This window comes from Copidosoma floridanum, unplaced genomic scaffold, assembly GCF_036245765.1.
Source record: "Copidosoma floridanum isolate Cflo_tuat_1 unplaced genomic scaffold, Cflo_Japanese_pri ptg000005l, whole genome shotgun sequence".
NCBI classification, from domain to species: domain Eukaryota; kingdom Metazoa; phylum Arthropoda; class Insecta; order Hymenoptera; family Encyrtidae; genus Copidosoma; species Copidosoma floridanum.
This window is the reverse complement of record NW_028321882.1, coordinates 6,804,893-6,832,447: the sequence shown is the minus strand read 5'-3', so window position 1 is coordinate 6,832,447 and position 27,555 is coordinate 6,804,893. Positions and strand designations below refer to the sequence as shown.

Genomic DNA, 27,555 nt, shown 5'->3' with positions numbered 1-27,555 from the left:
ATGTATGGATTTCTTATGGGTGGACGGTTTATGTACAGCAAAAATAGAGTCAGAAAAATAACAGCAGTAGGAATTATCTTGTTTGTGAATCAAGAGGTCCTTGGCTCGATTTTGACTACTGGCCTATGTATAATTTCATTTGTGGGTGGACTGTTTATGCACAGCAGACACATAATCTGCAAATAGCAGTAGAAGCACTAAAATCAACAGTAGAAGTTATCTTGTATTAACTTTCTACATATAACTAAGAGTTCCAACAATATACTTACTTGTAGTTTACATCAGCAGCCAGAACTATCTTTTATTTATGATTGAAGTGTTAGCCATACGCTCTTATAAGTGCAGTACAACCAATACTTACAAAGAGAGGGTATATTAAATACGAACATGAATGGAAAAAAGAATGAAATTTTTTAATTATTACGTAATAAGTTTTCTTTATAAGGAGTTTTTTTTTCTAACTCTTTATTTTGCAAGTGAAAAAATATTTGTTTTATAACATTTTAATAAAATTTAACTTTTACACAATACTTTGACGTACATTTTTTTACATAGTACTTCGACATACTTTTTTTTAAGCAATACTTCATCATACTTTTTTTTTCTTCTTTCCTCCATTTATGCCACTCTTCCTCTTTCTTTTTTTGTTGACGGTTGACGAGTTTTTGAATTAAATTAGTGGTGGTGGTGGCATATTATCCAGCTAACTAAGGTTTTTAGTTAATAAATCCAGAGGATGCAATACTTCATTATTTGGGCCAACTATTGGTGACGTTACCTCTAACGTCACCAATTGTTTGACCAGTTACCATGTAAGATAAATTATTGGTAGTGATGCAGGTGGCGGTGATGGTAATGTTACCCGATGATAAGTATGCTGCTTTTTAAAGACCTACGTAAATGAAGGAGTTGGGCTTAACGGTGAAATCAATGGCAAAAGAGTATTTAGTATAACTGGTGGTATAGGGTCAACGTTTGGCGACATTGCCTTTGATACGGCTGATTTTTTTAATGGTGACCTCGTGAGGTCAATTATTGGTTGTAGTTCAGGAGGTGGTGGTGATGTCTGACGTCTAGCAACTTTATGCTGCTCATCAAACTCCTCTGTAAATGAAGGAGTAGGACTTACAGGTGTTATCGGTAGAAAGGGTCCACTGAGTAATAACGGTGATATTGGGTGAGCAGCCAATCTCTGCCAAAACAAATTATCGTCGTTGCAGTCATCACTTCGTTAATATTGAGCTAATTCACCCAGCTCCTTTTAAACTGGCAACGATAGAAAAAGGCGATCAGCAATGAGCGGCCCCACATCCTGTCAGTTATGTGGTTGCAGCAGCAATAGATGGTCAGCGACAACTTGTCCTGCATCCTGAGAGTTGCTTGCAGCCTTTTATTCCCAAACGCTCCGTCGGTGTAAAAGATACTTGGCGAGAATTCATGTCGATGGATAACTGAATTTCTAAGAAACTGACAACTCGTTCAAATAGGCAGTCAAACAGCTACGCCGAAAAATTGTAGTATTAGAAAAGGATACAATTATGTTGGCTACTACCTCTTTTTTAAATGCAAATAACATTATACATATAGAAATTTATGAAAAGAGAAAAACTGCATTTTGGAGCCATTGGACCATCATTGTGCGAAAATTTATGAGTAGGGGAAATTGCACATCTAAACTACCCCCCCCCCACCTCATACATACATGTGTATGTATGCAAGTCAGTTATGCACTTGATTTTCTTCGAGCAGCAAAATAAATTGGCCCATTCCTACAACAGCGTTCAAGGAAGCAACAAGTCTGAAAGAGAAAACAGCAAACAAGAAGCTCAGTTTCAGAAGGAAAAGGAAAAAGAATATCAACGGTAGCCAAAACAGAAGCAGCAGTAAAGGAAGTGGTCCATAAATTTGACGTAGCAAAAGTAAGAGTGCCTCAATTTTAAAATCATAAAATCTTTTGCTTTTTTCCCTTACATAGTTGCCAAAATATGTATGTCTAAAGTTGTTTCTACTTTTTCCTAAAACTCGCTTGACTAAAACTATCTCTCTGAAAAACTTTTCGTAAAGAAAATATTTTTCATAATTTTTTTTCTGACACATTTTACTTTAAATTAAGCTACTAAAAAATTTTATTTAAAACTAAAAATATTTTTTTTTTTAGTTTATTATATTCATCTACATACGTTTGATACAAGATACCTTTTATAAATTATTTTTACTTTTCTTGTACGCGATTTAACGCAACAAAGGTGAGAATGCTTCGATTTTAAAATTCTAAAATATTTTTCCCTTACAAAGTTAACCAAATCTGAACTTCTAAAATTATTTCATACTCGCTTGACTAAAACTTTTCGTAGTTAAAATATTTTTTCCCAACACATTTTACTGTAGCTACTAAAATTTTTTTTCAAACTAAAAATATTTTTTCTCAGTTTTATTATATTAATCTACATAGGTTTGATACCAACTGCTTTTTATAAAATATTTTTTACTTTTTCTTATACGCGCTCAACTAAAACTAAATTTTTTAAGAAAAAATTTTCCGAGTGAAAATATTTTTCCTGACACATTCACCGTTTACTTATTTTTTTTTTCTCAAAGTGAAAATTACTTTTTCTTTCACATAATTCATTACATCTACTACATATGTTTTATTCACACTGCCTTTAATTTTTTTTTTTTTTTTTTCAAAACTTAAATTATTTTTGTTCGTTTTAGCTTGACTCAATTTCTGTACCCACACCAGCATTAGGAAAAAAATAGCTAGGACGATAAGCAGCAGCAAGCAGTGTGCCATAAAGTTACAAGGACTGAAGTATCCCACGAGACCCATCCAGCAGCAGCAGAGGTAAGTTATCTGTATTACAATGATTGGTTTTATTTTTTCTTTCTATGATGTATTGTGAAAGAATGTTTTCACTTTCTACTGCGGTCATGATTTTCATGTTAGAAATTTCAACCATTTCTCAGATAGAAAAAAAGTATTTTTATTTTTAAATTATACATAATGCAGTGTTCATTCACGTATTCCTATTTTTTTTACAGCATTACGATGGTCAAAACAATATTGACTCATCATTCAGGAAAAAATTCAACATCACGGTCTAAAGATCGATCAGTAGAAGAAAAAGGAACAAAAAAATAGAAAAAGGTATCTTTTGATATTTTTTAGTTTTTCCAATTTTACTTGCTTATAATCTAACATCACTTTTTAACTAAAAATTTCTTACAGAGCAGATGTCAGTATTATTTGACGATGTCTTCAAACAAGTGTGTAAAAATTTCATCCCACTACCACCACCAGTTTCACCAATTCAATCAGATGGTCCTTTATGGTGGCTCTTTGATAAAGAGGATGATGACAACGACGATGAATTACCTCATCAAAATCAAACACAACCAAAAGAAAAATTAGAAGTGCCAGCAATAAAAGAAGATGTCCTTTTCATGCCACCTACAATAGAAGTAAAGGATATACCGCTACCATCTCCTATATCATGGAGCGAGTGGATGGAGCTGTACAAGCAACCACCACCATCTTCTTCATCATCAACACCACCATTACCACCAGCTCCGACTCTACCATCACCATTTAAAGAATCACCGCCACTACCACTATCACCAACACTACCACCAACATCATCGCATCAGCAGCAGCAGCAGCAGCAGTCACCATTGTCAATTCAACCGCTGCCAGAGAATATTGAGGAATGGACAGAAGATGATAAAAAAGAACTGGATATGAGAGTTCAAATCTTGCTAAAGCAGCAGGAGTTAAAAATAAGGGCAGGTGAAATCATAAAAATGATGAAAGTTCGGTTGAAAATAATCGAAAATAATCGGAAAAAATTAGAAGAAAAAGAGAAGCGTCAAGCTGCCCAGCTGAATAATAAAACACAAAGCGATTAAATTAAAAGAAAAGAAAAGAAAAAAAGAAAATAAAGGAAGTGAAGAAAAAAATATTAATGTAAAAAAAAAAATTATAGTTGTTGAATAATGAAAATTATATTTGTAATTTCGTAAGAATATAACTGTATTATTAAATGTAATAAATATTATTTAATTTTCTTAATATTCAGTCTTTTATTGTAACATAATGTTAAACTTCTTTTTTGGATAAGAAAAAAAACTTTTACAATTAAAGTTTTACCACAATTATTAATTAACTTTTTGTTTAATGTTAATACCTTTCTAATAACTATATTATTATCATACCTGTAATACTGACTTGTAAGGTATTTACCACCACCCCAAATCATCTCTTTCTCTCATTCACACACATACACACGTGCTTCCCACTCCTATTTAAATATACTTTTTTGCTAAACTCTAAAGGTATTTAAAGGAGTTTACGTTGACAGAGCAGTTAATTTTAACCCAGTGACTCGATTACTAAGCTTCCTCCTGCAAGAAGTCATGGCTACTGTACAGCATTTCAAGGATTCGGCTACCTGCCTGTGGCAATCATACCAACAAGTTGTTGAAAGTAAAGTCAACGCTGCTCAAATTCAAAGACTGTTAGATTGTAGTCTTGTAACACTGAAGGATGCTGATACTTTTAGTAAGAGTTGCAAGTTAACAACCTCTGAAAAACAAAAATTTCAGGCAGCTGTGGCTTTACTCAAAACTACCCTACAATTTCTTTATGACCATTTGGAAATAGTAGAGGCGGAGAGAATTTTTATAGATGAACCTCAAGTTTTCGTGGCAGACAGTTAGCAAGAAGTGACAGCAGCAGCCAAGGCATTCGAAAATGAACCTGCAATTTTTATACCAGAAAGTATACAAAAAGCAGGCCTTGCAATAAGCGTCCAAGGTAAAGGTGTGACAGAAATGGGCTCTACAACAAGCATTTAAGATGAAGGTATGATAGAAGCGACAGCAGCTCCCGTTCTTCAGGATAATAGATTAGTAAATTTAAATGACGTTAAGAGTGCATTTGAAAAACGCATTACGACAGTTTTGTTCGTAAATTTAAAACACCTAGATCTGAAAAAGTTTTTAAAAGACGCTAATCATGAGTTTGTAAAACGGATCCATCGATCTCTTAGTGAATATGAAGCGTTAAAAGTAAGTACAATGTTGGCAGCTAAATATGTAATAGTTAAAGATAATTTTTAAAATGTAGATTTAAAATACTTTAACACAAAATCACGAGCTATATTCCAGACAACAGATTTGAATGAGTGGTTTGATGTGAATATACAACAGCCAATAGAAAAAAATATGGACGATTTTAGTGACAAAGAATCAGGCTGGTCTTTGCTTTCAATTTTGAATTAAGTTGTGAATATTAATAAACTGAATCCTATGCGAGGTAGTTCTTTTATAGATTTGCCAGGTTACATAAAGAACAAAAACGCTTGTGTAAATGTAGTGAACAGAGACGTTCAGTGTTTTAAATGGGCTATTCTGTCAGCAATACATCCAACAAAAAGAAATCCAAATCGGGTCTCGAACCATGTTCAGTACGAAAACGAGTTAAACTTTGATGAAATTGATTTTCCTGTTAACCTAAAGCAAATTAGGAAATTCGAAAACCAAAACAAAGTATCGGTGAATTTATATTTTTTAAAAAAGAGAAATAATGTATACAATGTTTTTCCCAGTCACTTAACAATAAATAAAAAAGAAGTCCATGTGAATCTTTTACTTCTTGAAAGCTTCTATGTAAATCATGAAGAAGATGATGATATAAATAAAGGTAATAATCATTTAAACGAAGAATACAAACATCATTACGTTTGGATAAAAAATTTATCCCGCTTGGTATGTAAACAGTTATCTAAACATGGACATGCAGTACATACATGTGATCGTTGCTTTCACTATTTTTCGTCAAAACAAAAGTTAGAAAAGCATGAAGTCGATTGCAAAATTCTAAATAAGTGCAAAATTATACTGCCCAATAAAAATCAGAAAGATGGTATACTACAATTCAAAAATTTTACGTATAAAAACAAAGTACCTTTCGTTGTATATGCAGACTTTGAGTGTTTGCTAGAACCTACGAAGAGCAGTCGTGCTTATCAAAGTCATAGAGCATTCAGTATTGGTTATTTTGTTAAGTGCTCTTACGACGATAGCAAATCAGAATGTAAGAGTTATAGAAAAAGTGACGAAAACGATGATGAAACACCTGCTAAGTGGTTTGTAAATTCTCTGTATCTTCTTGCTCTAAAACTAAAAGAATTATACAAAAATCCTATAAAAATGACAAATTTGACACTTGAAGAACAGTTTAAATATAATGAAGCTTCTTTGTGTCACATATGCAACCAACCATTTAGCTTGAATGATATAAGAGTTAGAGATCACTGTCATCTCACTGGAAAGTAAGTGTACTTTTTTTTAACATATTATATGATAAAGCGTACAATATTTTTTTATTTTAGATACCGTGGTCCCACTCATAACAAATGCAATCTTAATTATCAAGACTCAAGAATGATACCCGTAATTTTTCACAACTTGAGAGGATATGATTCACATTAGTTTGTAAAAGAACTTGCTACATGCTTCTCGGGAAGAATCCAACTTTTACCACAAACAAAAGAAAAATACATTTCATTTACAAAATATGTGGAAGGGACTGATTTCAGTCTTCGATTTATTGATTCCTTCAAGTTTATGACTTCATCTCTTGATAAATTGTCATCTTATTTAAAGGAATTAAAAATATGGAAACAGTATTTTCAAATGATGATCATTACACTACAGATCAAATAAATTTATTTAAAAAAAAAGGTGTGTACCCTTACGATTATACATCTTCTTTTCAAAATCTTAAGGAACGTAGGCTGCCATCGAAAGAAAGTTTCTACAGCAGCTTACTCGAAGCCCATATCAGTGATGAAGAATATGAACATGCTATAAATATTTGGAATACTTTCAACATACAAACACTTGGGCAGTATTCCGACTTATATTTAAAGACAGATGTATTGATACTAGTTGAAATATTTGAAAACTTTAGAAAAAATGGTCTTGAGGCACATCATTTAGATCCAGCTCATTAATACACAACGCCTGGCCTAACATGGAACGCGATGTTGAAATTTACAAATGTGCTTAATATGTGCAAAGTATTGAGATCGTTACACATATACAATTTATATAAATAAAATTATAATTACAGGTAAAATTGGAACTGTTGACTGACATAGATTGTGACGTTCTCGTTATTATTTACGGCTAATTACCGAGGAGAAAATCACATTGTTGACTATAAAGAAGTCGTGGGTTCGCGGTACTTACCTAGACCATAAAATTCTGTCTAATGCATGAAATAAAACTAAGAATTATCTCCCGCCCTTCTAATGCCCCATGTAGAGATGAAAAGAGAGGAACTATGGAAAATTTAGATGTTTGTCAATACTCAATATATTACGAGTATATCAAACATCTAAAGGAAAGGTAATAGGATCCCTTACCCGCAAACCTATAAATTATGTTATGGTGGCTAACGTTACAACTTCGTGAAAGGTGTCATAGTACATATAAATAGTTTTTCAACGCAATTAATATGCGAAATAACGTGTAAATCGAAAATATCATGTATTCAATCAAGTTCTATACACAGGAGCACGTGGCTCGAATTACATAAATGGCATAATACGCTCGTTTGCATGAAAATTTATTAAAGTGTTTAAACAATTATAAAGTTTAATAAGCTCTTCTTAAAACAAATAAATCAATTGAAAATCGTTATAAAAGAATTATCAAAAGAATGATTTAATAATTAATGAATAGCAACAATATAAAAATAGCTGGCGTAATTTGTACGCGAAAGGCTCGGACACAATGCCTCACCAAGCACGTCTCTATAGGCCAGTGTTGTGAGATCAGTCTAGAAGCCCGAAAAGCAAGGTACTTTGACCTGCTAGGCAGAGAATCTAGAGCTAGAATCTGATGTGGCTGTGTCTTGATCGTACAGCAAACCTTGGTTTTTCGGCGGCTCGGCAATTGCTTCGTGAGGGGGAAATTTGCGGACTCTCATCATTGGTAGAATGTTGTTGTCTCTTTCCCTCTACTCCTGCACTTCATGACGCACACTATCGCTATATTTCCATATCCTACTTATCAGTGAAAGCTTTAAACACTAAATAATAATTTTATATTTTTAATAGTCGAAATTGATAAAAAAATTGACAATTTTTTTTTTTGGTAGGAGTGACCGATGGTCACAAGATATGGTTATGTTTATCGAGCGTGAAATTCGTGGTGGTATAAGCCAATGTTGCAATCGGTATGCCAAGGCCAATAATTCGTACATGAAAGAAGGCTATGAAGCTAATAAAAGTGATAAATATTTTATGTAATCTGATGTTAATAATTTGTATGGATCGGCTATGACCAAACCATTGCCTTATGGAGGCTTTAAATGGATTCAAAATGTTAGTCCAGTTGGTATTTTGAACGTGGCAGATGATGGAGAAATAGGTTACATACTTGAAGTGAACCTTTAATATCCTAAGACTCTTCACGATGCCCATAAGGATCTACCTTTCTGTGCTGAGCACATCGCACCTCCAGCATCCAAGCAAAAAAAATTGATGACTACACTATACGATAAACAACGATGTGTGATCCACTATCACGCGCTCAAACAAGCCGTAAGCCATGGTCTTCGCATAAAAAAAGTTTATAGAGTTTTACAGTTCAACCAAAGTCCATAGTTAAAGGAATATATAGACTTTAACAGTGAAAAGCGTAAGAATGCAACGAATGACTTTGAGAAAATTTTATATAAATTATTCAATAATGCTGTGTATGGAAAAACGATGGAGAATGAGCGCAAACGTATTGATGTCAAGCTTATTAACAAATGGAAAGGATGTTACGGTGCAGAGAGTTATATCGCTCGACCAAATTTCCACAGCTGTGACATATTTAATGATCAGTTAGTGGCTATACAATTATTACGTTCTGAAATCACCATCAAGAAGCCAATATATGTTGGATTGAGTGTCTTGGACCTATCTAAGACACTTGTATATCAATTTCATTTTGACTTTATAAAAAGTCAAATGGCAGATCAATGCAAACTTTTATACACAGACACCTACAGTCTTTTGTATGAAACATAAAATTATTTTATTTACAATGTGATGCGTAAAAATATCATAAAATTCGTCACATCAGACTATCCTATAAAAAATTACTTTTTCATGCCTCGTAGTAATGAAAAAATTGTTGGTCGTATAAAGAATGACTGCAATGTAAAAGTCATGTTGGAATTCGTAAGATTAAAGAGCAAATTTTATAGTGTAAGGATTTAAGATCAAAAGCCATTGCAGAAAGCTAAGGGTGTCCATAGCTTAAGAGTAAATAAGTAAACGCTATGATAAATTTTGATGATGACATCGAGTGCTTATGCAAAAATACCAGTATGACGCGAGAGCAAAAAAGTATCAGGTCACAACATCATCAGCTCTTTACTGAAAAACAAACAAAAATTATGCTTAGTGTGCATGATTGGAAACCCTATTTTTAATCTGGTTCTAATGACACCCTATCATGGAGTCATTACAGCATAGTATAGAGGGGACTAGTAAGCCAAGGTAAAGATTTAGAAGGGGGAAAGACAGCTGATCTGATCAAGAAAAAAGAAGTAGGAATCGACACAGCAAATCAGAATATAGAAACAGAGAGAAAGAAGACTACCCATTTAAAGCCATCAAAAAAAGAGGAGGAAGTTGCAGGAAAGGGGCAAGCCACAGTGGAGGAGCTAGCTTCATATAAGAAAGTGTCAGAGTCAGCAAAGCTCATTATGTTATCCACCAGAAGTTCAAACATGACTAAACTGAAAAGACAATGAGAGCCTTCATAACAATCAGTAGTTATTTGTGACAACGTCATACCAAGTAAAAAGGCTCAACTTCTCAAAGGTTAGCATGATTTTTTTTCAATTTTTTTCTTCAAAACAGAAAAAAAATGTTTGAACAGCTAAAATAAAAATTATTCATAAAAATGTTACAGGTAGATCTTGCAGAACTTAATAACATCGCTAACAAAAATTTTCTGCCAAAGAAAAAAATTTCCAATATGATTCCACATAAAAAGTACATGGTGATTAAACTAAAGAAGGTCAAGACTAGATTTGGGCCAACAGTAGTAGCTAAGTTTGCTGACAATTTTTAAATTTGTTTACCCCTCAAAATATGCATAGCTCTGTATGATAATTACTTTTATAACAAACTACTAGATACTGTCAATAAATTTAGATAGTTTTTAATGTATAATGAAGAGCATATTTTATTTTTTCATGATTAAGAATAAGCGAATAAAATGACAACTTCCTTCAAATTAGAGCTATTTATTTCTCGAATACACTTCCTATTATATTAAGAAAGGCTTCTTTCTTAATATAATACTTAATTTCATACATCATATTGAACGAAATTTTTTAACTTTTTTTTTTAATTGGAAAAGTTTTATTTTAATAATTTATTTAATCAATTATATGAAAAATATTATTTTACTTATGATGGAAATTGGAAAAAAAAATTTTTTTCATGGTTTACGCTTATTAATCTAACTATTGTTAGTGTTGTTGAAACCCAACCACTTTGCAAAAACTTACTGTTCACGTCTTCCAAGAATAATTTTTACCAGGTAAACATCAGGATTTTTTGTTTTTTGCAGTTCCTGCTCATAAAAACCTCCGGAGATAGGTTGATTTCGATAATCTTTGAGACAATACATAGTTATATTTGTTCCTGCTACATGAGTGAGTGTGAACAGTTCTGTTGACAAATTAGAAGTGTAGATTTTATAAGTACTTATTTTATTTTGCTCACGTATACTTTATTACCTACTTTGGATTTTGGTGTTGGTTTACTGCTACGTTTGCATCTTTTTTCAAAATTTTGTCAGGGCTTGAATTTTGTTTTTAGTAGGAACATCTTTTGATTTTATACCAACTGTTTGATGTATCCTTTTATTATATAATTCAATTAACGTTTGTAAAACATAAAACCATTTGCAATTTTCTGGAAGCTAAATTGTTTCCACATAAGGTCTTTTAAAGTACGATTGAATCGTTCACATGTAGATGCTTTGAGGTTGTTATAAGTTGAGATTAAGTTAATTTTGTATTTTTGCATTAGATTTTAAGACTTAAAATTGTAGAATTCCTTGCCATAGTCAGTTTACAGGTTTACTGGTACCTCTCCGTCCTTTAATACTGACTGCATCACTGTTGACACTATTTCACCTGTTTTTTTCTTTATCAGTAAAGCACATGCATACATTGAAAAAACATCTCTTACAGTGAGTATATACCTATAACCTTCGTTTTTAGTAGCGTAAGGCTGCATCTCGACAAGGTCTACTCGCCAAGTCTCATCTAAGCCCTGTACGTCAAATTTTTGACGAGGATAATTACGTCTTGCTAACTTTTGAATTTCTTCAAGAACTCGTTTCATGCGTTAAATGGGATGTCATGTCTGAATTTATTTATATTGATTCAGCTTGAATACATCTAAATTTTTTTGGTGAATTGGATATGAAAGTTTGAGTGTTGTCTATTTCTTTTTCAATACTTATAATTTTTTGAGTTAAGTAAGCAAGATTTACAGCATCTTAAGGTTGTTTTGGTGCTGAAACATTACACAATCTTTTATTATCGAAACCATACTAACCATCTGCAGTTAGTTTGTATCCGACGCCAGGAGGACCTTCGGTACCACCCTTACTCCTACCTAGTTTATGACCAAATACATTAACACTCATTGTGATACTGAAACAAAATGACTGCTCACTTTAATATACATACCCTGCCTCACGTAGTTCTTCAATAATTAATATTATTTCATTGTCATAACTTGAATTTTCTGCCAATCTTTTAGCTGTAAGTAATCGTAAATGATCCATAAGTTCATTGGGATTGTCCCAGTATACGTAATCTACATGCTGCGTTTTCTGGACAATTTTGTACCGTGGTAATAATGATCCTCCGGTATTATTTAAAACGCCATCAATCACAGGAACATAAATTTAATTAAATTTATGACAATTCTGTTGCCTGATAGGCTTATTTTTATTAAATCCTCTTCTATGAACACTTGAAGTTTTTAGAGGCAAATAATGTTTTTGCGAAACCCTCTTTCGTTGTATACTAAATCTTGACGACTAGAATAGACCTGGAACTCACTGGGTGGCGTATCGAAAATATGGCCAGAATGTTGTTTATTATGACAGTTTTGGAGATTTGCAGCTACCTATTGATTTAATGTTGTATTGGGGTGTTGAAACAGTTCAGTATAATCACAAGCGATATCAAAAATTCAATCCTCAGAACTGCGATCATTTGTGCTTAAAGTTTTTATCGAAACGTGTATAAGCACTCAAAATCGTAAAAAAAATCTCAGTTTTACATTGACGGTCATTGAAGGAACATTAACACTTAGTTCATCTGGTACTCCTTCTACCCTAGAGGCTCAATATTTTCCACCTTTTTATTTATCACCAGAACATTTAAAGTAAATTCAAAGTATTGAGTGATTTTTAGTCCATGTGTTACAACTGAGAGATACAAGTATCAGTATCAAGCCAAATAATAATACCCTTCGGAGTGCTGTAAGATGCAGTCGTTCGACTGATTTCAGACCAAAAGATTCTATAAAGCGACTACTAGGTTCTACTGAACAATTACGACATTACTTTATCACTTTACTCATGACTCTGACTCACCTGTATCCATTCTCAAGATTGAAGCATTACGAGTTGAGTGCAGCATTACTAGTGTAGCTTACATGAACGGGAAAAAGTTCATACAATTCATAAATTTTTTCCTGCGGTACCACCAGGATAAAGAATTATTAAAGTTTTATCACAAATAATTTACCAACCTGTCATTAGACGAGTCATAGATCACTCACAACTACGTGTTGTTGACAAAAATGGTTATGCAATTAATTTTTTTGGAACAGTTATAACGATAAAATGAAAGTCTCGTCTTTCAAAAAAAAAAAAATGTACACTAACGTTTAAATTTTTTACCTCAAAGATGGATGACATTTTAAGCATTCAGTCCCCCGTTACGTTTGATGAGTCTATCGCGCACTATGAAACTCATGCTCATCAACCATATGCATTATCAACATACAATAGTAGTAATAAAGTTCGTATATTAATTCAACATCAAGATCTATACCTGCTACTATCCTGCAGTTTCTTACATATTCATGGAAGAATAGTCAAAGCAAATGGTATTACGACGGCTGCAAATACTATACGAGTAAACAATGCTATCCTTTATCTATTTTGAGAAATAAGATATAAGATTAACGCTATAGAGATAGATTCTAATCAAGACGTATTATCTGAAAATGCTGGTTGGCTTGGTATTTCAAATAAACTAAACCTAACAAATAAAAATAACTCCTTTCATCTTTTGATTCCTCTTAGTATGATTTTTGGTTTTGCTGAAGACTATCGTAAAAAAGTTGTTAATAAAAAGCATTAACTTGTTCTCACAAGATCTAAATAATTTGAATGCAGTTTTACAAAGTGAAATTACTGCTGAAAAACCTAATGGGTTGGCAACTTGGAAAGACTTCGAGATATTAATATTAAAACAAAAATGGCTTGTGCCTTCCATTCTAATGTCAAATGCACATAAAATTCGCAAGTAATTGAAATTATTGACTTACAGATGCCACGAAATTTTTGTAAATGCACAACTAAAACAAAAGTAGCTTGAATTATTTCGATTTAAAGTCACTAATATAACAGATTATCCTTTGTTTGGGATCCCTAAACTGGTTATCAGTTACCCTCATTATAATGGAGCTTACAAAACAATGTGTGCTCTTCACAATGTCAAATTCATGAAAAAGTTCAACTTATATGCAGAATGGAAAAATTATAGTAATGATAATAAGAAGCTGTACCCATAAATATTTAAGAACAATGTTATTCATACTTTGTAAATTGTGGTTCAAAATAAATTTTTTGAAAAATAAAAATAAATGTTATAAAATTAACTACTCTATTCTTGAAAAATGAAAATTTACTCCTTGTCCCACCCACTGTCATCATACATTACACATTTTAAAGTAAAAATCTTCATAAAAATATATACGTACATGCATCGTACGTAAGTATTTTTCTATGTATTTAGATAAACATGTAAATGTGTGTATATATTACACTAGCAGCCTCCCGTCTCGGCTTCGCCCGAGACTTCCTAAACAAAACGTCGTGGTGTGTTGACATGTAATGTGAAACGTTTTCAGTAAGAAATTTTACACATATTCCTGACACATCTCAGAACAAAAATCTTCTTATTAAAAACACATTTTTTCGGAATCCATATAGTTAATTTGGTCAAATAATAAGGTGTAAAAATTCAAAAAAATAATTATGCTGAAAAGTACCGTGCGTTCTTTATGCCAAAAAATAATCGGTGGCCATAAGGAGCAGTTGATTTGCAGTTTCTCCCGTGTAATTCACGAAAAAGGCTATTTTTTAAAGCTGTTAAGATTTTAAACTCCCAAAAAATTTATATTAAAAAAAAATTTATTTTCTCTTATCTCACAACTTTATTACCAGAGCAACAAAGTCCTGGACCTTAAACCCTACATTTTTATTGCCACAAAAACACAAATACATTTTCTACTTATTTGAAAATCTAAAGTAGGATCTTTAAAGATTTCAGAGATTGCTGTGAGGGTACAATGAAAAGCTGATCTCCCACGTAATGGACTCTTTAGTTGTCGATTTTGACGCTGCTTTTCTAATCTCAATAAATTTTCTGCGTCAGTTTCTTGACGCCTAAGCAAAATTGTATTTATTAGATACATTTGAAGTTTTTCTTCCAATTCACCCTCTTGCGACTTTTGGCATGCTTAAAATTTTTGTGACCCCTAAAGGCTGTTTTCTGTCAACTTTGTTAAGTTCTAATATATTTGTTGGCAAGGTAGTTTGGATGGGGAGATTGGTTAGTGATACTTGTCCAGTGGAGGCTGTCCCGTTGGCTCAATTTTTTTTTTCTTCATAGCTGTTGGAGGTTCACCCAGCGCAGACCTTGGAGAGGATCAGTGATTTCTGGTTAAATGCTTAGAGTCGAGAGGGTAATATGGGGTCGTCGGTCACCGGGTTTTCCAGCCTTGTGAAGAACAACTCCGCAGGTGACGTCTGCCAGTGAATAGCTGACTTGGTTTAATAGTGCCCATCTTTAGTTAATATAGTCTTTTAGTCGACGAATCGCTTCCGGAAATGGTAATAAAAATGTATTTGTCGGCAAGGTAGTTTACACTTAGGTGGATCCTAAAAAGAACCGATGAAATTGATGATTAAGAAGGGAACATAAATACTTATAATGGCCCTAAAAAGCGCCAGTGGTGAAACTTCCAGGTTATTTTTTATTATTATTCCTGATGATGAAGAGCTGGCTACGGGTAGCTTGATTCTTACCATAGGAGTCTCTATGTACGGAGACTGTAATGGAGGGAGGTACGCCGCTGACCAAAGAATGTCTCGTCTTCGGGTCGTTCCCCGGATAACCAACCGCTCATCGTTAGACGGGAACATGTGGGTAAGTGCGTTGGGGACGCGACGACTAAGAAGGTAGCCGTTGTGGCTGCTCGTGCTCCTCAGAGCTGTTTTTCCTGGCTTACATTTGTAGCCAAAAATTCTCTGACTGTACCAGGCGGGATGGTGGGACTGCCACACAACTCTGAAGAGTCGGTGCAGATTGTGCTCTGGCTAGATATGTCTCCTGGTATTGTGTCAGAGACGGCATCGGTTGAAATAATTTTTTTTTTTTTATCGCACTCGTTGAGATTCAGGGTGAACAGACACCTAGGTCCCTTCCCCCTTGGATAAGAGTGTCGTCCGTAACCGGGATACCCAGCTGCAAGACTGTCATTAGCATTCTCTATACAGCTCGTTGAACTTTTGAAGCTCAACTACATCTCTATCGAGACGCTCCGGCCTAGTATAACCACACTTATTTAATTCTGTTGCAGGTAGCCTCGATTTTTTGTCGACGCCACCTAGCGGATTTAACTGAACTAAAGTGAAAAGCTGGCGTATTTTTGCAAAACTTTAAGCTCATTTATTGCTATTGTTATTAAATTTTTTACGATAAAAACTATACTAAAACCATCTAGGAAGAATCATGAATCAGTGTGCAAAATTTCAAGAAAATCGGTTCAGTAGTTTTTGCGGTTAGCGATTACAACGGTTTTAGCGTTCTTGCTTTATATATTAGTAAGATTAGAGAGATAACACTTATTTGTCATACCTCACAGATATAAGCATATGGTTAGAACTATCATCTATACATACAGAACAACACTCTTTCTAACAGACTAACCAGAGAGAAGAAAGCTGTGTACAACCCCTAACGCTTCGTGTAGAGTTGTGACTGTCCACGCACGGTTGAAACCAAATTTAATTTTGAAGTCTTAATATTGAAAAAAACGTGAGTTATAGATTTTTAAACAAATGATTAAAAGTAGTAATTTTTTTGCAAATAGCAAAAAAAATGGCTGGACTGAATTTTTTCAATACAGCTCATTTTCTTTGTCTTAAAATTGTGCATTGTTTCCACCCATATAATTTTTTGTCTGACGTTCCAGTTTTTTTCTGGACGCAAAAAACAAATTTTTTACCATTGTTAGCATTTTTTTTTGGTTGATTAGCTGATACAATTTTGAGTCGAAGATTATTAAGGATTATTTCTGAAACTGTTGAACCATTGCTTGGATTCTTTTCGCGTTAGAAGCAAATTTTTAAAAAATAAGCATGCTTTATTGCTAATTGTATCCTACTACGAATAATCTTCTGATCTTTGTAATGAATCCATAGCTTTTAAAGTTTCAAAATCACAGTATAACTATAGTGAAGTTTGTTGTTTCTGGTGCAACATAAATTCTGTATGTAGTATTTGTAGTATAATAATGTCTAGTACTTGTACTGTAACGTAATCAACCCAAGTAATATTGACTTTTTACTGGTACTTTATGCAAATCTCACATTATAGTATTTTCATGTCTTGCTATGTCAAAAGTATACAAAAAAGGAAAGGTATTATTTTTATTCATTAAATTAACAGCTTATATAGCATACCCATCAAAAGTCAATATTACTTAGTTTAATTTTGTTGATAAATAAATACTAGACAGTAATATACTGCAAGTATTATTTAAATTGTATACTGTGCCAAAAAAAAAGACTTTACCACTTTAATATTTTGATTTCAGAACTTCTGAAGGCTACAGATTTATTAGGAAGAATACCATTAACTGCTGGTGTAAAAAGGCTTTAGAAATTCCCTACAAAATACTATCTTAACATATTTAACTGATTCGAGCTCTAAGTTTTGTTAGATGGTTTTTATCACTTTACTTTTTAAAAGGTACACATAAAATCTAACCATCAAGAAAAAACATTTTTATTGTATACCATGCCTCAAAACAGTTAAATATATTCGAATTTGTTTAGTTATTTTAAAAAATAGTTTAAAATAATTCCATTACAATTTATAAATGTGTATGTAATAATTTATGAGTTCTGTATTTACTTTTTAATAAGCCTCGTGCCTCAAGTGAGCAAGCTAAAGCTACGTTCTGCGAAATAAGTTGTTATCAGTGTAACGTGTGTTAAGATTGATTTAGTAGTAATGTAGGTATTAAAGTAACTTACAGGTCTTTTTTGTAAATAGTTGTGAATAATTTGTTTCTAACGCTAAGCTATACAACGAATAACGTCTTTTTTTATAATCAATGTAGCACATATAAGATCGTTTGGCTTACCCTACTTCTAATTTAATGCAAATATTATTAAACTACTTAATACGGTAGTTCTACAGAAACCCTTAGGTAGCCCATCAGGAAAAATACCAAAAACAATGGACATGAAATTAATTTTTTTGTGCATCTTTTTAGGTATTTAGGTGTATAACATTCATGTATATACATAATATTACCTTTACAAGGTCATGCAGAACCTTTTATACTTTTATTTTCGTTAGTTTTTAATAACGTAGAAATAAAACGTACAAGGCAGTTTTTTACTTTCTACTTGATATGTGGATAAAAACGTTCGCAACTACTTCTATCGCAAATACATTAGAGTTTTACTGCTTTGTAAAAACTGTTTTTCGTACTTTTAAATTAATATTGTTGATAATTATAATCAGACTTCATAAAATCTAATATTAATTCATATAAATGAGAATACTTGAACTATTTTGAAAAACAAATTCCAAGAACACACGCTCACTCACGTAATCTAATAAAGATTCAATGGCTTCCTCCGTACGGCCAGAAACAATGACAAGACGGGGAAGATCATCACTAGGAGCTCCATAATTTTTTTTTGTTACTTCTGATGCTTTGAGAATGGTATTAGAAACCGTACCGTTAATCGATGTTGTATTAACAACAGAGTATAGACCATTCCAAGGAGTCAGCTCTTTTAGTACTGTCAGTTGACCCTCAACTAAACTTTGAGCCATAGTATTAGGTGTTTCATAATGCAAATTTGGTGCAATTTGGCCAGTCTCTGAGGCTATGATCATCTGAAAAGGAACAATAATAACTTTTAGTCCTTAAGAATAGTAGAAATCGTTTAACATTGTTTTTATACTTAGTAATTAATTGTTATAAGACTATCATTACAAAAAAATAGCAACTAAGAGAAATTTTTAAGCTAAAACTTACAATAAATACGGAAAAGCCCTTTTTTTTCTAATATGCAAGGAAATGTCTGTTAACACAATGTATGAATTTCAAAATTTTTATGTTTTTTAAGGAAATATGTCTTTTGCCCTTAAGTTACTTGATACTTAATTAAACTTAATTTTTCCTCGTTGTCATGATGATAAAAAAACAATAGGTGCTTAAGTACCAAAGTAAGAAGTTAGACTTTGATGGAATAATGTGTCTGATAACCTAATTAAAAAATAAATACACTTTTCATGTAACGATAATGTACACAAAGGTGGTATAACTATCGTATAAATGAGTATACCTACGTTGATTAGGTATGGTTCCAGGTTAAGGTTTTTTAATTCTTAGTAAATTAACGATTATAAGCTGTGTATTAATGCATAATACAACATTAACAATGTATTGAATGATCAGTATAAAAATGTGTGTTTTCATTGAATTTTCCGACTACTCAAGAACAACTTCCTACTGACAATGCTGATTACATCTCTATTGTCACGCTTATACACTTTTTTCTAGTTTATTTTATATACTTAAAATATAATTGTACCTAAAAAGTAACAAAAAATTATTGTTTATTCTTCAACTGTACCCTTTTTCTATGATTAATTTTAAAAAATCGCAATTCAACATGTAACTTTATAAAAGAATCACATAAAATGGCATTTATACGATATGTAGAAGTCTCCTATTTTTTAGTATTAAAGATTATTTTTAAATCAACCTTTCTAATTTTTACATAGATTTACAAGTTGGTTTTTACATAAAATTCAGAAAAAAGGGATCAAGTATGCGTAAGAGCATGTATGTAAGTACATGCATATGAGAAGAACAACTGCCAACTTAGCTGCTGGTATTTGCACTCCTTTCACTGCTCTGAGATTTTTCCCCAGTAACTTTTAAAAAAATGCTTTTTTAAGGAATGGAAAAATTGCGAAAGAATAAAACACAATAAAAATCAATTATTGTATCCGTACAGGACAACAATTTTTATTTAATCTTTAAAAATTTTAAAAGAACTGAAAAAATTGCATAAGAAGTTATTGAATTATTATAAAAGTAACAAATTTATAATAAATTAACAAATATTCGTCAATATACATAAAAGCTGCTCTGCTAAAATATAATAATTTCCAAGTAAATTAAAAAACGTTTAACAAAAAGAATATTTAATTAAATCATTTATTCATTAATTTCATTTATTGTTAAACAAAATAAATAACTATTTCATTAATAAAAATTTACATAAGGGTCATTGTAACAAACCACACCATAACACGCTGGAATCAAAGTTCTAAAATTAATCAACATAGAAATAGCAATACCAAGTGAATAAGTTTTAAATTTATATAGTAAACAAACAAAAATAAATAAAATACGTGAATAAGATTTCAAGGTTACAAAAAAATAAGGTTGCATTACAGGAGAATCAAGTACAACAGAGTCAAGAAAATCTGAAATAAGGATGTAGTGACTAAAGAAATAATACAAAGTCATTGAGCACTGTATGTGTGTGTAAGGGTGTGTGTGTGCATGTTTGTGTGTATGTAAAAAATAACACATACACATTCTATCACACGTGCGACGATGTTGAACCAATTTTTTTTTAGTTAGAAAAAACGGAATGCACACGAATTTACAAGTGAGAGTGATACACGATGAGAATTATTTTGTGCTCGCAGATGTTAACATGCAGAATATGCTTACGATTTATGCGAAGGTTAGCTGAGCTCGTTGCATATGTACAGTTTTCATTGACCTCCACAATAATTTATGAATAATAAGCATCATGACGATGAATAAGTGAGTTATATTTTTGATAAAATAAAAAATAATTTATCTATAATACTAAGATATTTAAATAATTTTTTAATTTAATCTTGCTAGTTGTTGTTAAATCATTCAGATACTCTAGATAATAGAAAAAAAACGTAGATCTTAAAAGATAAATAATGGAGAGTAAGTCTTTTGTTTTTTTCCGTATATTTGTATTAGCTCAATCAAGTTTTCAATTACTTGAATGACCGATGACATTACCCGCTTTCCTCTAAAACAATATCTTGACTTCCTTCTTTATATTCAACTTCACATTTACCCATTTTTGTAGATTTAACAAACACTTTTATGTACTGCAAACGTTGATGTAACGTGAAGAAAGTTTTTGCTGAACCAACCAAATACGGAGTAGTGTTCTGGAAATAAGTTGTTAAACAAGACTGTGAGGGCGCACCGAGATTGAAGAGAAAAAAAATATCATGAAAATAGTTAGCATCAGTAGCAGCATTGGAATCGCGTGCCAAAAAGTAGTAGTGAGAGCTGTGCAACTATAGCTTCAAGCGAGTGGGTCAACAAGGAATCGACCCGAGTGCTGCTGCTGCTTCTGTGATAAAAGAGATGATTAATCGCACCCAGTTCTCTCGTGTTTGCAAAAAAAAATTTTAACATTCAGACATACATTTGTATCACATCGTGAACATGCGTGTGTTTACCGTAAGCTTGTTTCCTCATGTGCTCTAAATCAACGAGAAAATTGTGCATGCCCATGAGCATGTGATGGACAGGTTTTTCTAAGAACAAGAAAAGCTGTACCTCTGTGGATCTTTCGCTTATCCAACTACATATAAGCGTAAACATAGAAGATCGTTGGCGTTTTATGGCACTTATTGATAATAGTCAATTCTGTACCAACGACGAATTCCGAAGTATTTTAGCCCCAGTAACATTTAAGTTCTGTTTTTGGGAACCCATGTATTTCAAGCTTTAGTTTTTTTCACCCCAGTCTGATTGCGCATTACAAGATACTTTTTTCCATAAGTAACTAAAAAGTGTCAGTTTTTTTATCAAGTAGACCTCTGTGAGCTGTTTGTGGATGGTTTAAAAGTTTGGCTGCATTAAGATGTAACAAGAACTGACTTGAAAACTTTGGCCAACAAGTTTTCTTTATGCTTAACCCTTCAAGCTGTGTGAATAATCAATATTATTGGATTATACTTGACATGATATTATTACTTTATAAAATTGGGGTGGTTGTTAAGAATTACTTTCATAATGTGTAGAGATAACTAGCTTACCCTACACTGTTATAAACTCCTTTTGCAATCAACATCCTCCTCATATTTCAACAAACCCATACAAGTGCAAGAAAATCTGAAGTCTTTCATTTTTATGAAGATAATAATTTCACGCCACATTTTCAACAGCCTTATCATCGAGTCAATAGATGGCTTGGAGAAGAATGAGTGGTAAGGAATAGAATGACCAGTGAGAGAGCGAAAGAAAAAGTACATTAGGCCATTGCATGCTCCGCTCCTGGTTTGATAAAGAGAAATTGCGATAGATCAGAGAAGCCTACAGATGCTCGTTGATTGTAAAAGCAGTGCTCACAGCTCTCGGAATTGACAATTTATGGAAGATGAGGGATTGGGGTGAAAGTCAGTGTATGGATATGGATAGATACGTGCGGCATACATAGCTCTCATGAAATGCAAGATTACCATGTAAAATGCATGTACACATTGGGGCGCATTATTCGAGCACTGATTAGGATCCCTAAAATTGGGTCATAGAAACTCATACCATGGTGGTGCTTACCTTTGATTCACCACTATGAAAGTTGATGTACACTGAAAAAAATTCTCTACAATTTTGAATAAACACACCACCGCCGTTTCAGTGGTTCGGCCAGTGGTAGTTCGCTGCAATACTAAAACAGCAGTGTGCCAGGCCGTTTTAGCTTGGCTCGTCTGCTATTGGCATTATGCCTCTACCACGTGACTTCAGTATATATATGACTAATGTAGAGGGAAAATAACACAGGTCTCATGGGAGGAATCTTGTTTTTATTTTTTTTCGCACTTAAAAAGATATTGAGCTTAAAAATGTTGTTAATTCCATGTTACTGACATAATGAGAATTACGTAGTTATTTTTTTCCTTTGGTGAATTCGTTCATGAAGGTTGAAACAGCGTTTCCAACATATACGGAGTGCCGTTTAACCCTACTTTGAGCTGTTTGTTTCAGCTATTGCTGCTGCTGCGCTACTGCTGCTGATACTCAGAGATAAAGAAACAGCTCAAAGTAGGGTTAAACGGCACTCCGTTTACGTTGAAAACGCTGTTTCAACCTTCATGAACGAATTCACCAAAGGAAAAAAATAACTACGTAATTCTCATTATGTCAGTAACATGGAATTAACAACATTTTTAAGCTCAATATCTTTTTAAGTGCGAAAAAAAATAAAAACAAGACTCCTCCCATGAGACCTGTGTTATTTTCCCTCTACATTAGTCATATATATACTGAAGTCACGTGGTAGAGGCATAATGCCAACAGCAGACGAGCCAAGCCAAAACGGCCTGGCACACTGCTGTTTTAGTATTGCAGCCAACTACCACTGGCCGAACCACTGAAACGGCGGTGGAGTGTTCATCCAAAATTGTAGAGAATTTTTTTCAGTGTAATATCCAAGTATTTAGGGTTCAGGACAAAGATTCATTCTGTATCTAGCACATATACGTAAGTCTTACAAGCATTGGTATTTGTCGTGAGAGCCATCCTTCTGTATACATGTACATATCATTTCTCCCATGTGCTATTACAATCACTTGCTCTATACATTTATGTGGGCTAGACAGGTGTGTTGACGCTACAACAGGCTGTGAGAGCGGTGGATTATTAATATGGATCTGTCATCCAAGTCATGTGGGCTCGAGTGCTGCCTATGGAATTGATCAGTTTGCAAAGAGGACGTCACAAGCATGTGGTAGGTTTAAAACTAACCTGGCGATAGTTTCAGAGTACAAGGGAGAACAATTTAATCATCATTTGGGAGAACTTTATGCCACGTGCTCTAGAAAATTGGATGCTTGCAAACTTTGTTGTTGGATTAATTTTTTTTTTAAATTATAATTTTTTTCAAGTAGTGAAACAAAATATTTTAAATCTAGAGTTTCTGTTGATTGAATTCGTACTATGATTTATGAAAAAAAAATTGTATCGCAAACAAAATCATCACAAGTATAAGTATACCTAGTATACAACGACATGAAGTATAAAGGTAGTGCAACTGTCATTGAAATAAGTATACCTACGTTAGTTTGGTGTGGGCGTAGAAAGTACTTTGATATCTTATTACACAACAATTATAAACAATATTTTATGGCACAATACAATATACACAATATGGCAGCTGGCCAGTACAAGACTGTGACCTTTTATAAAATCTTCTAATGGTTTAAAAACAACTTTGGAAGTATATAAGAAATATCCTTACAAAATAGCAGATCGCTTAACTGTATTCTTTTTCGCATGTTTAACTTTTAAAGTTTACAATTTAAGAAGTAATCTTATAGATAAATTACTTTAAATTGGATTTTTAACATCTATGCAGATATCCCATTTTTATTTGTATGAAAAATAAATATTAAGAAACTTGTTTTATTTTCAATTCGATCTATGTTTTTTTTTTTTTCTAATACCTTAAAAGAAAGGGCTCAAGTATGCGTAAAAGCGTGTATGTAAGTTTATCTTTATGAGAAAAAAATTTTCAGCTTTGCAGCATATATTTGGGCTTTTCCTACCTCTGAAGTTTGTTCCTAATCACAAAGAAAAAATTTTGAAAGAAGGGAACGCAATAAAAATCAATTATTGTTTTTATACAGTACGGATTCTTTTTCTTTTCATTCATGAAAATTCTAAAAAAATGTGAAAAAATTGTGTAAACAGTAATTTATTTACCCAAGAAGTAACGAATTATAAATCAATAAAAAAAATAGTTCATAAATAATAAATTAATAACAAATAATAAATAATAGTTGAAAATTAATAAATTAATGATAAATAAATAAATGATCTAAATTTTTGAAAAACACATGTACTAAAAATATTTCATTTATTAAATAACTTATTTATTTAATGTCAAATAAAATCAAATAAATAAATACACATTAAATAAAGACTTACTATACAAATGATTTCCATTGAAAACAATTTATATTAAAAATAATAATTATTGAAAATAAGTTACGAACTGTAAGATAAAATAAAGTAATCGGTTCTGCATTGTCGGGCCCACTCATAACAATAATAAGGGACTTGCCCAGTACGCAAGAGAACGGGGTTTTAATTTTTTGGAAATTACTTTGTTTTGTTTTTGTTTTCTTTAGAAATCAGTTAAAAAAAAAAAATAAGTTAAATTAAAAATGCATGGTTTCGTATAGTTTGATGATGTTGGGTGGTAAGGTGCGATAAAGTTAAATGTTGGGTGGTGTAAAGGGACCGGAAGTACGTCAAGAGGGCCGAGGCGAAGGGGAAAAATCAAGCAAAATCCAGCTTTGTTCCACTTTTTTTGAGGTAACCAGTCTAAGATCGTTGATTCACTCCGTAGGGCAGAATGTGCTTATACAAGTATAAGTTGAAAAAAAATGTATTAATAAAAATACACATTTTTGTTGTAACAAATAATTGTTATACTGTCATTTTTAGTTTATTAAATTTTGCAGAATTGTCTTGTAGTAAGACTTTACTAGATTTTTAAGCCCACATGCAGTCTTAAACTCTAAAATAGGAAAATTTGTTCTTAAATTATTATTGTGGCAAACATTTAATGCAAAGAAAGCTTCTTTCAAATTTCTAAAACTAGCTACCGTTTTCTGTTGGAACTTAAAACTGTTTGAAGTTTCATGCAACTCCTTACATAGAGAAAGAATTTTTTTTTCTCACTGTATATCTTACGCTGTGCATTTTCCCGATCTACTCAATGTTGCATATTTTACTTCAAATTCTATTTTAGCAAACTTTTCCTCTTTGTCGTATGTATAAGTCGTATGTCAGAGTATGTAACTTGCTTTAACGGTACTGAAATATTAGTCAACTATTATTAATGTGACTACCAAACATTTTTATTTCTTATCCCTTTAAGATCTTCCAAGCTTATTTGGAAAGCATGTAAGGCAAGGACCTACATGTATCTGAAAAGAGGTAAATTATGTGCGAGTTTGCTTGTGGCTCTGGTACTTCAACCAAATATCATTCACGCACATGCACGCTGGCCTTTGCTGACTGAAAGTAAAAAAGTAATATTATCTTATATACAAATAAAAAAAATTAGAACCAAAGGATGCACAAGTTTGGTGTTAAGCAACTACACTGAGACATAAGGTTAAGCGCTTGAATAGTTGAGAATCCAAATGTCTGCACTAAGAAAATATAAAAATTTAGGAAAGACTTAAAAATGAGCACATATATGTTATACCTGCAGTAAGCAATAGCTACATATAACATATAGAAGTGTAAGCCGAGATACACATGACAGAGCAACATTATTGAGCTTTCAAGAAACTGTCTAGTTATAACCGTTAATTTTTGCTAACATTTCATTTAGTAGGCAAACTATTTTTATTACACAAGCGATGTTATAAGCCATCTGCAATTGCCTTATTCGTTATGTGGGTAAAATTTTGTTATTTTCTTAACAGTAAAGAAAAGTGTAAAGCTTATAGCCCTTTCCTTTTAACTTGAGTTTGAGATGTTAAGAGAGAGTCCACATTATTGCCTCCAACGTGGGTACCAAAGTTGCTGATTCCCCAGGGAACCACGAGCCAACTTTCTCTCCAATGACAAGCAAAGAAAATGAGTTGACTAAATGATACTAATATTTTGAACCACATTTGCAACTCATACTTAATTAAAGTTAACAGTCAATCTAACTAAGTTAGCAATCAATGGCTCACGTCAAGCACCTTACTACAGCAGCCACCGTTGTTGCTAATTAATAACTGTTTTTATTAAAATTATTAATACTATCATAACGCACTGGACAATTAATCAACCCAACCTTTGAATGAAATATTAAGCCATTTTAAGAACTTTTTTCGCAACAAGCTTAATAAAATGAACGAACATTGCTAAGCATTAGTAAACATTATAAATAGTCTGTATTGATGTTGATTATAAGTTACATAAAGAAGAAAGGTAGAGCACAAGAAAGTAAATCACCTTTCTCTCTCTGAGCACATGTAGAAAAGCAAGCCTAGTGTAATAAATGTCAGTTTTTGCATACCTAGCCAATTACATTTTTGTCTAGTGTCTTTTTTTTTAAAGATTTTCCCCCGACAAATTTTTCTGCGTAACTTTTTAGCTAACGTGTGATCAAGGTCTGCTACTACTAATAAAAGGACCCAGAGGCCTCGGATATCTCTGCTACCATACGGTCCTTCACGAGTGTGGTTTAATCTTGGTTTTGGATACCTCATGGTGGCTCACTGCATATATAACGTCAGAATTATATGGTAAATTAAAGTGAGATTGATTAATATTATTTAGTTCTCCAACCTTTTCACTTTTTTTTCGACGTGCACATAACTTCCAGGGCTTACATTATTACTTGTTACGGTATTAGTAGCCTCTAGACCATGGAAATAAATAACAAGTTCATTTTATACGTGTAATTAAGAGCAACCACCTGTGTCACTGATTCTTCACCTGAAAATAAAAAGAGGCGCTGACACATCCTTGACAAATTTTGTTATACGTCACCCTTGTCCTTTTTATTTCTTGGGCTTTTTCTCATGAAAAAGAGGAATTAGTGACGGAGCTGTCTGGTTTTACGGGGAAAACTAATAATCTTACACCTGCAAATATTCTTAACTATTTACTTATTTAATTTATACAATAATACACAGTTTCTCCTTATACAATACACAGCATAAGGCTCTACACAACCACCTAGACTGCGCTGCAGTGACTCTTCTTTGATCGACGTGCGTCACTAGTGCACCTTCATCATGGCTTTCTCGTCCTGGACCAGGAGGGGCTTTGGCTCATCCTAGACCCACCTACTATGTACGTACACTTCCTCCTTAATCCCATACAC

General features: G+C 32.7%; 1 protein-coding gene across 1 annotated transcript in view; it reads right to left on the bottom strand.

The window, feature by feature from the left end:
- LOC106638276 (fatty acid synthase-like) overlaps window positions 1–27,555 on the bottom strand; it is a 1,454,996-nt gene that overhangs the window by 1,009,076 nt on the left and 418,365 nt on the right. Inside the window, exon 7 of the mRNA XM_089598131.1 lies at window positions 18,239–18,532. Coding sequence (XP_089454257.1) covers window positions 18,239–18,532 — 294 coding nt within the window. The remainder of the gene's footprint in view (window positions 1–18,238; window positions 18,533–27,555) is intronic.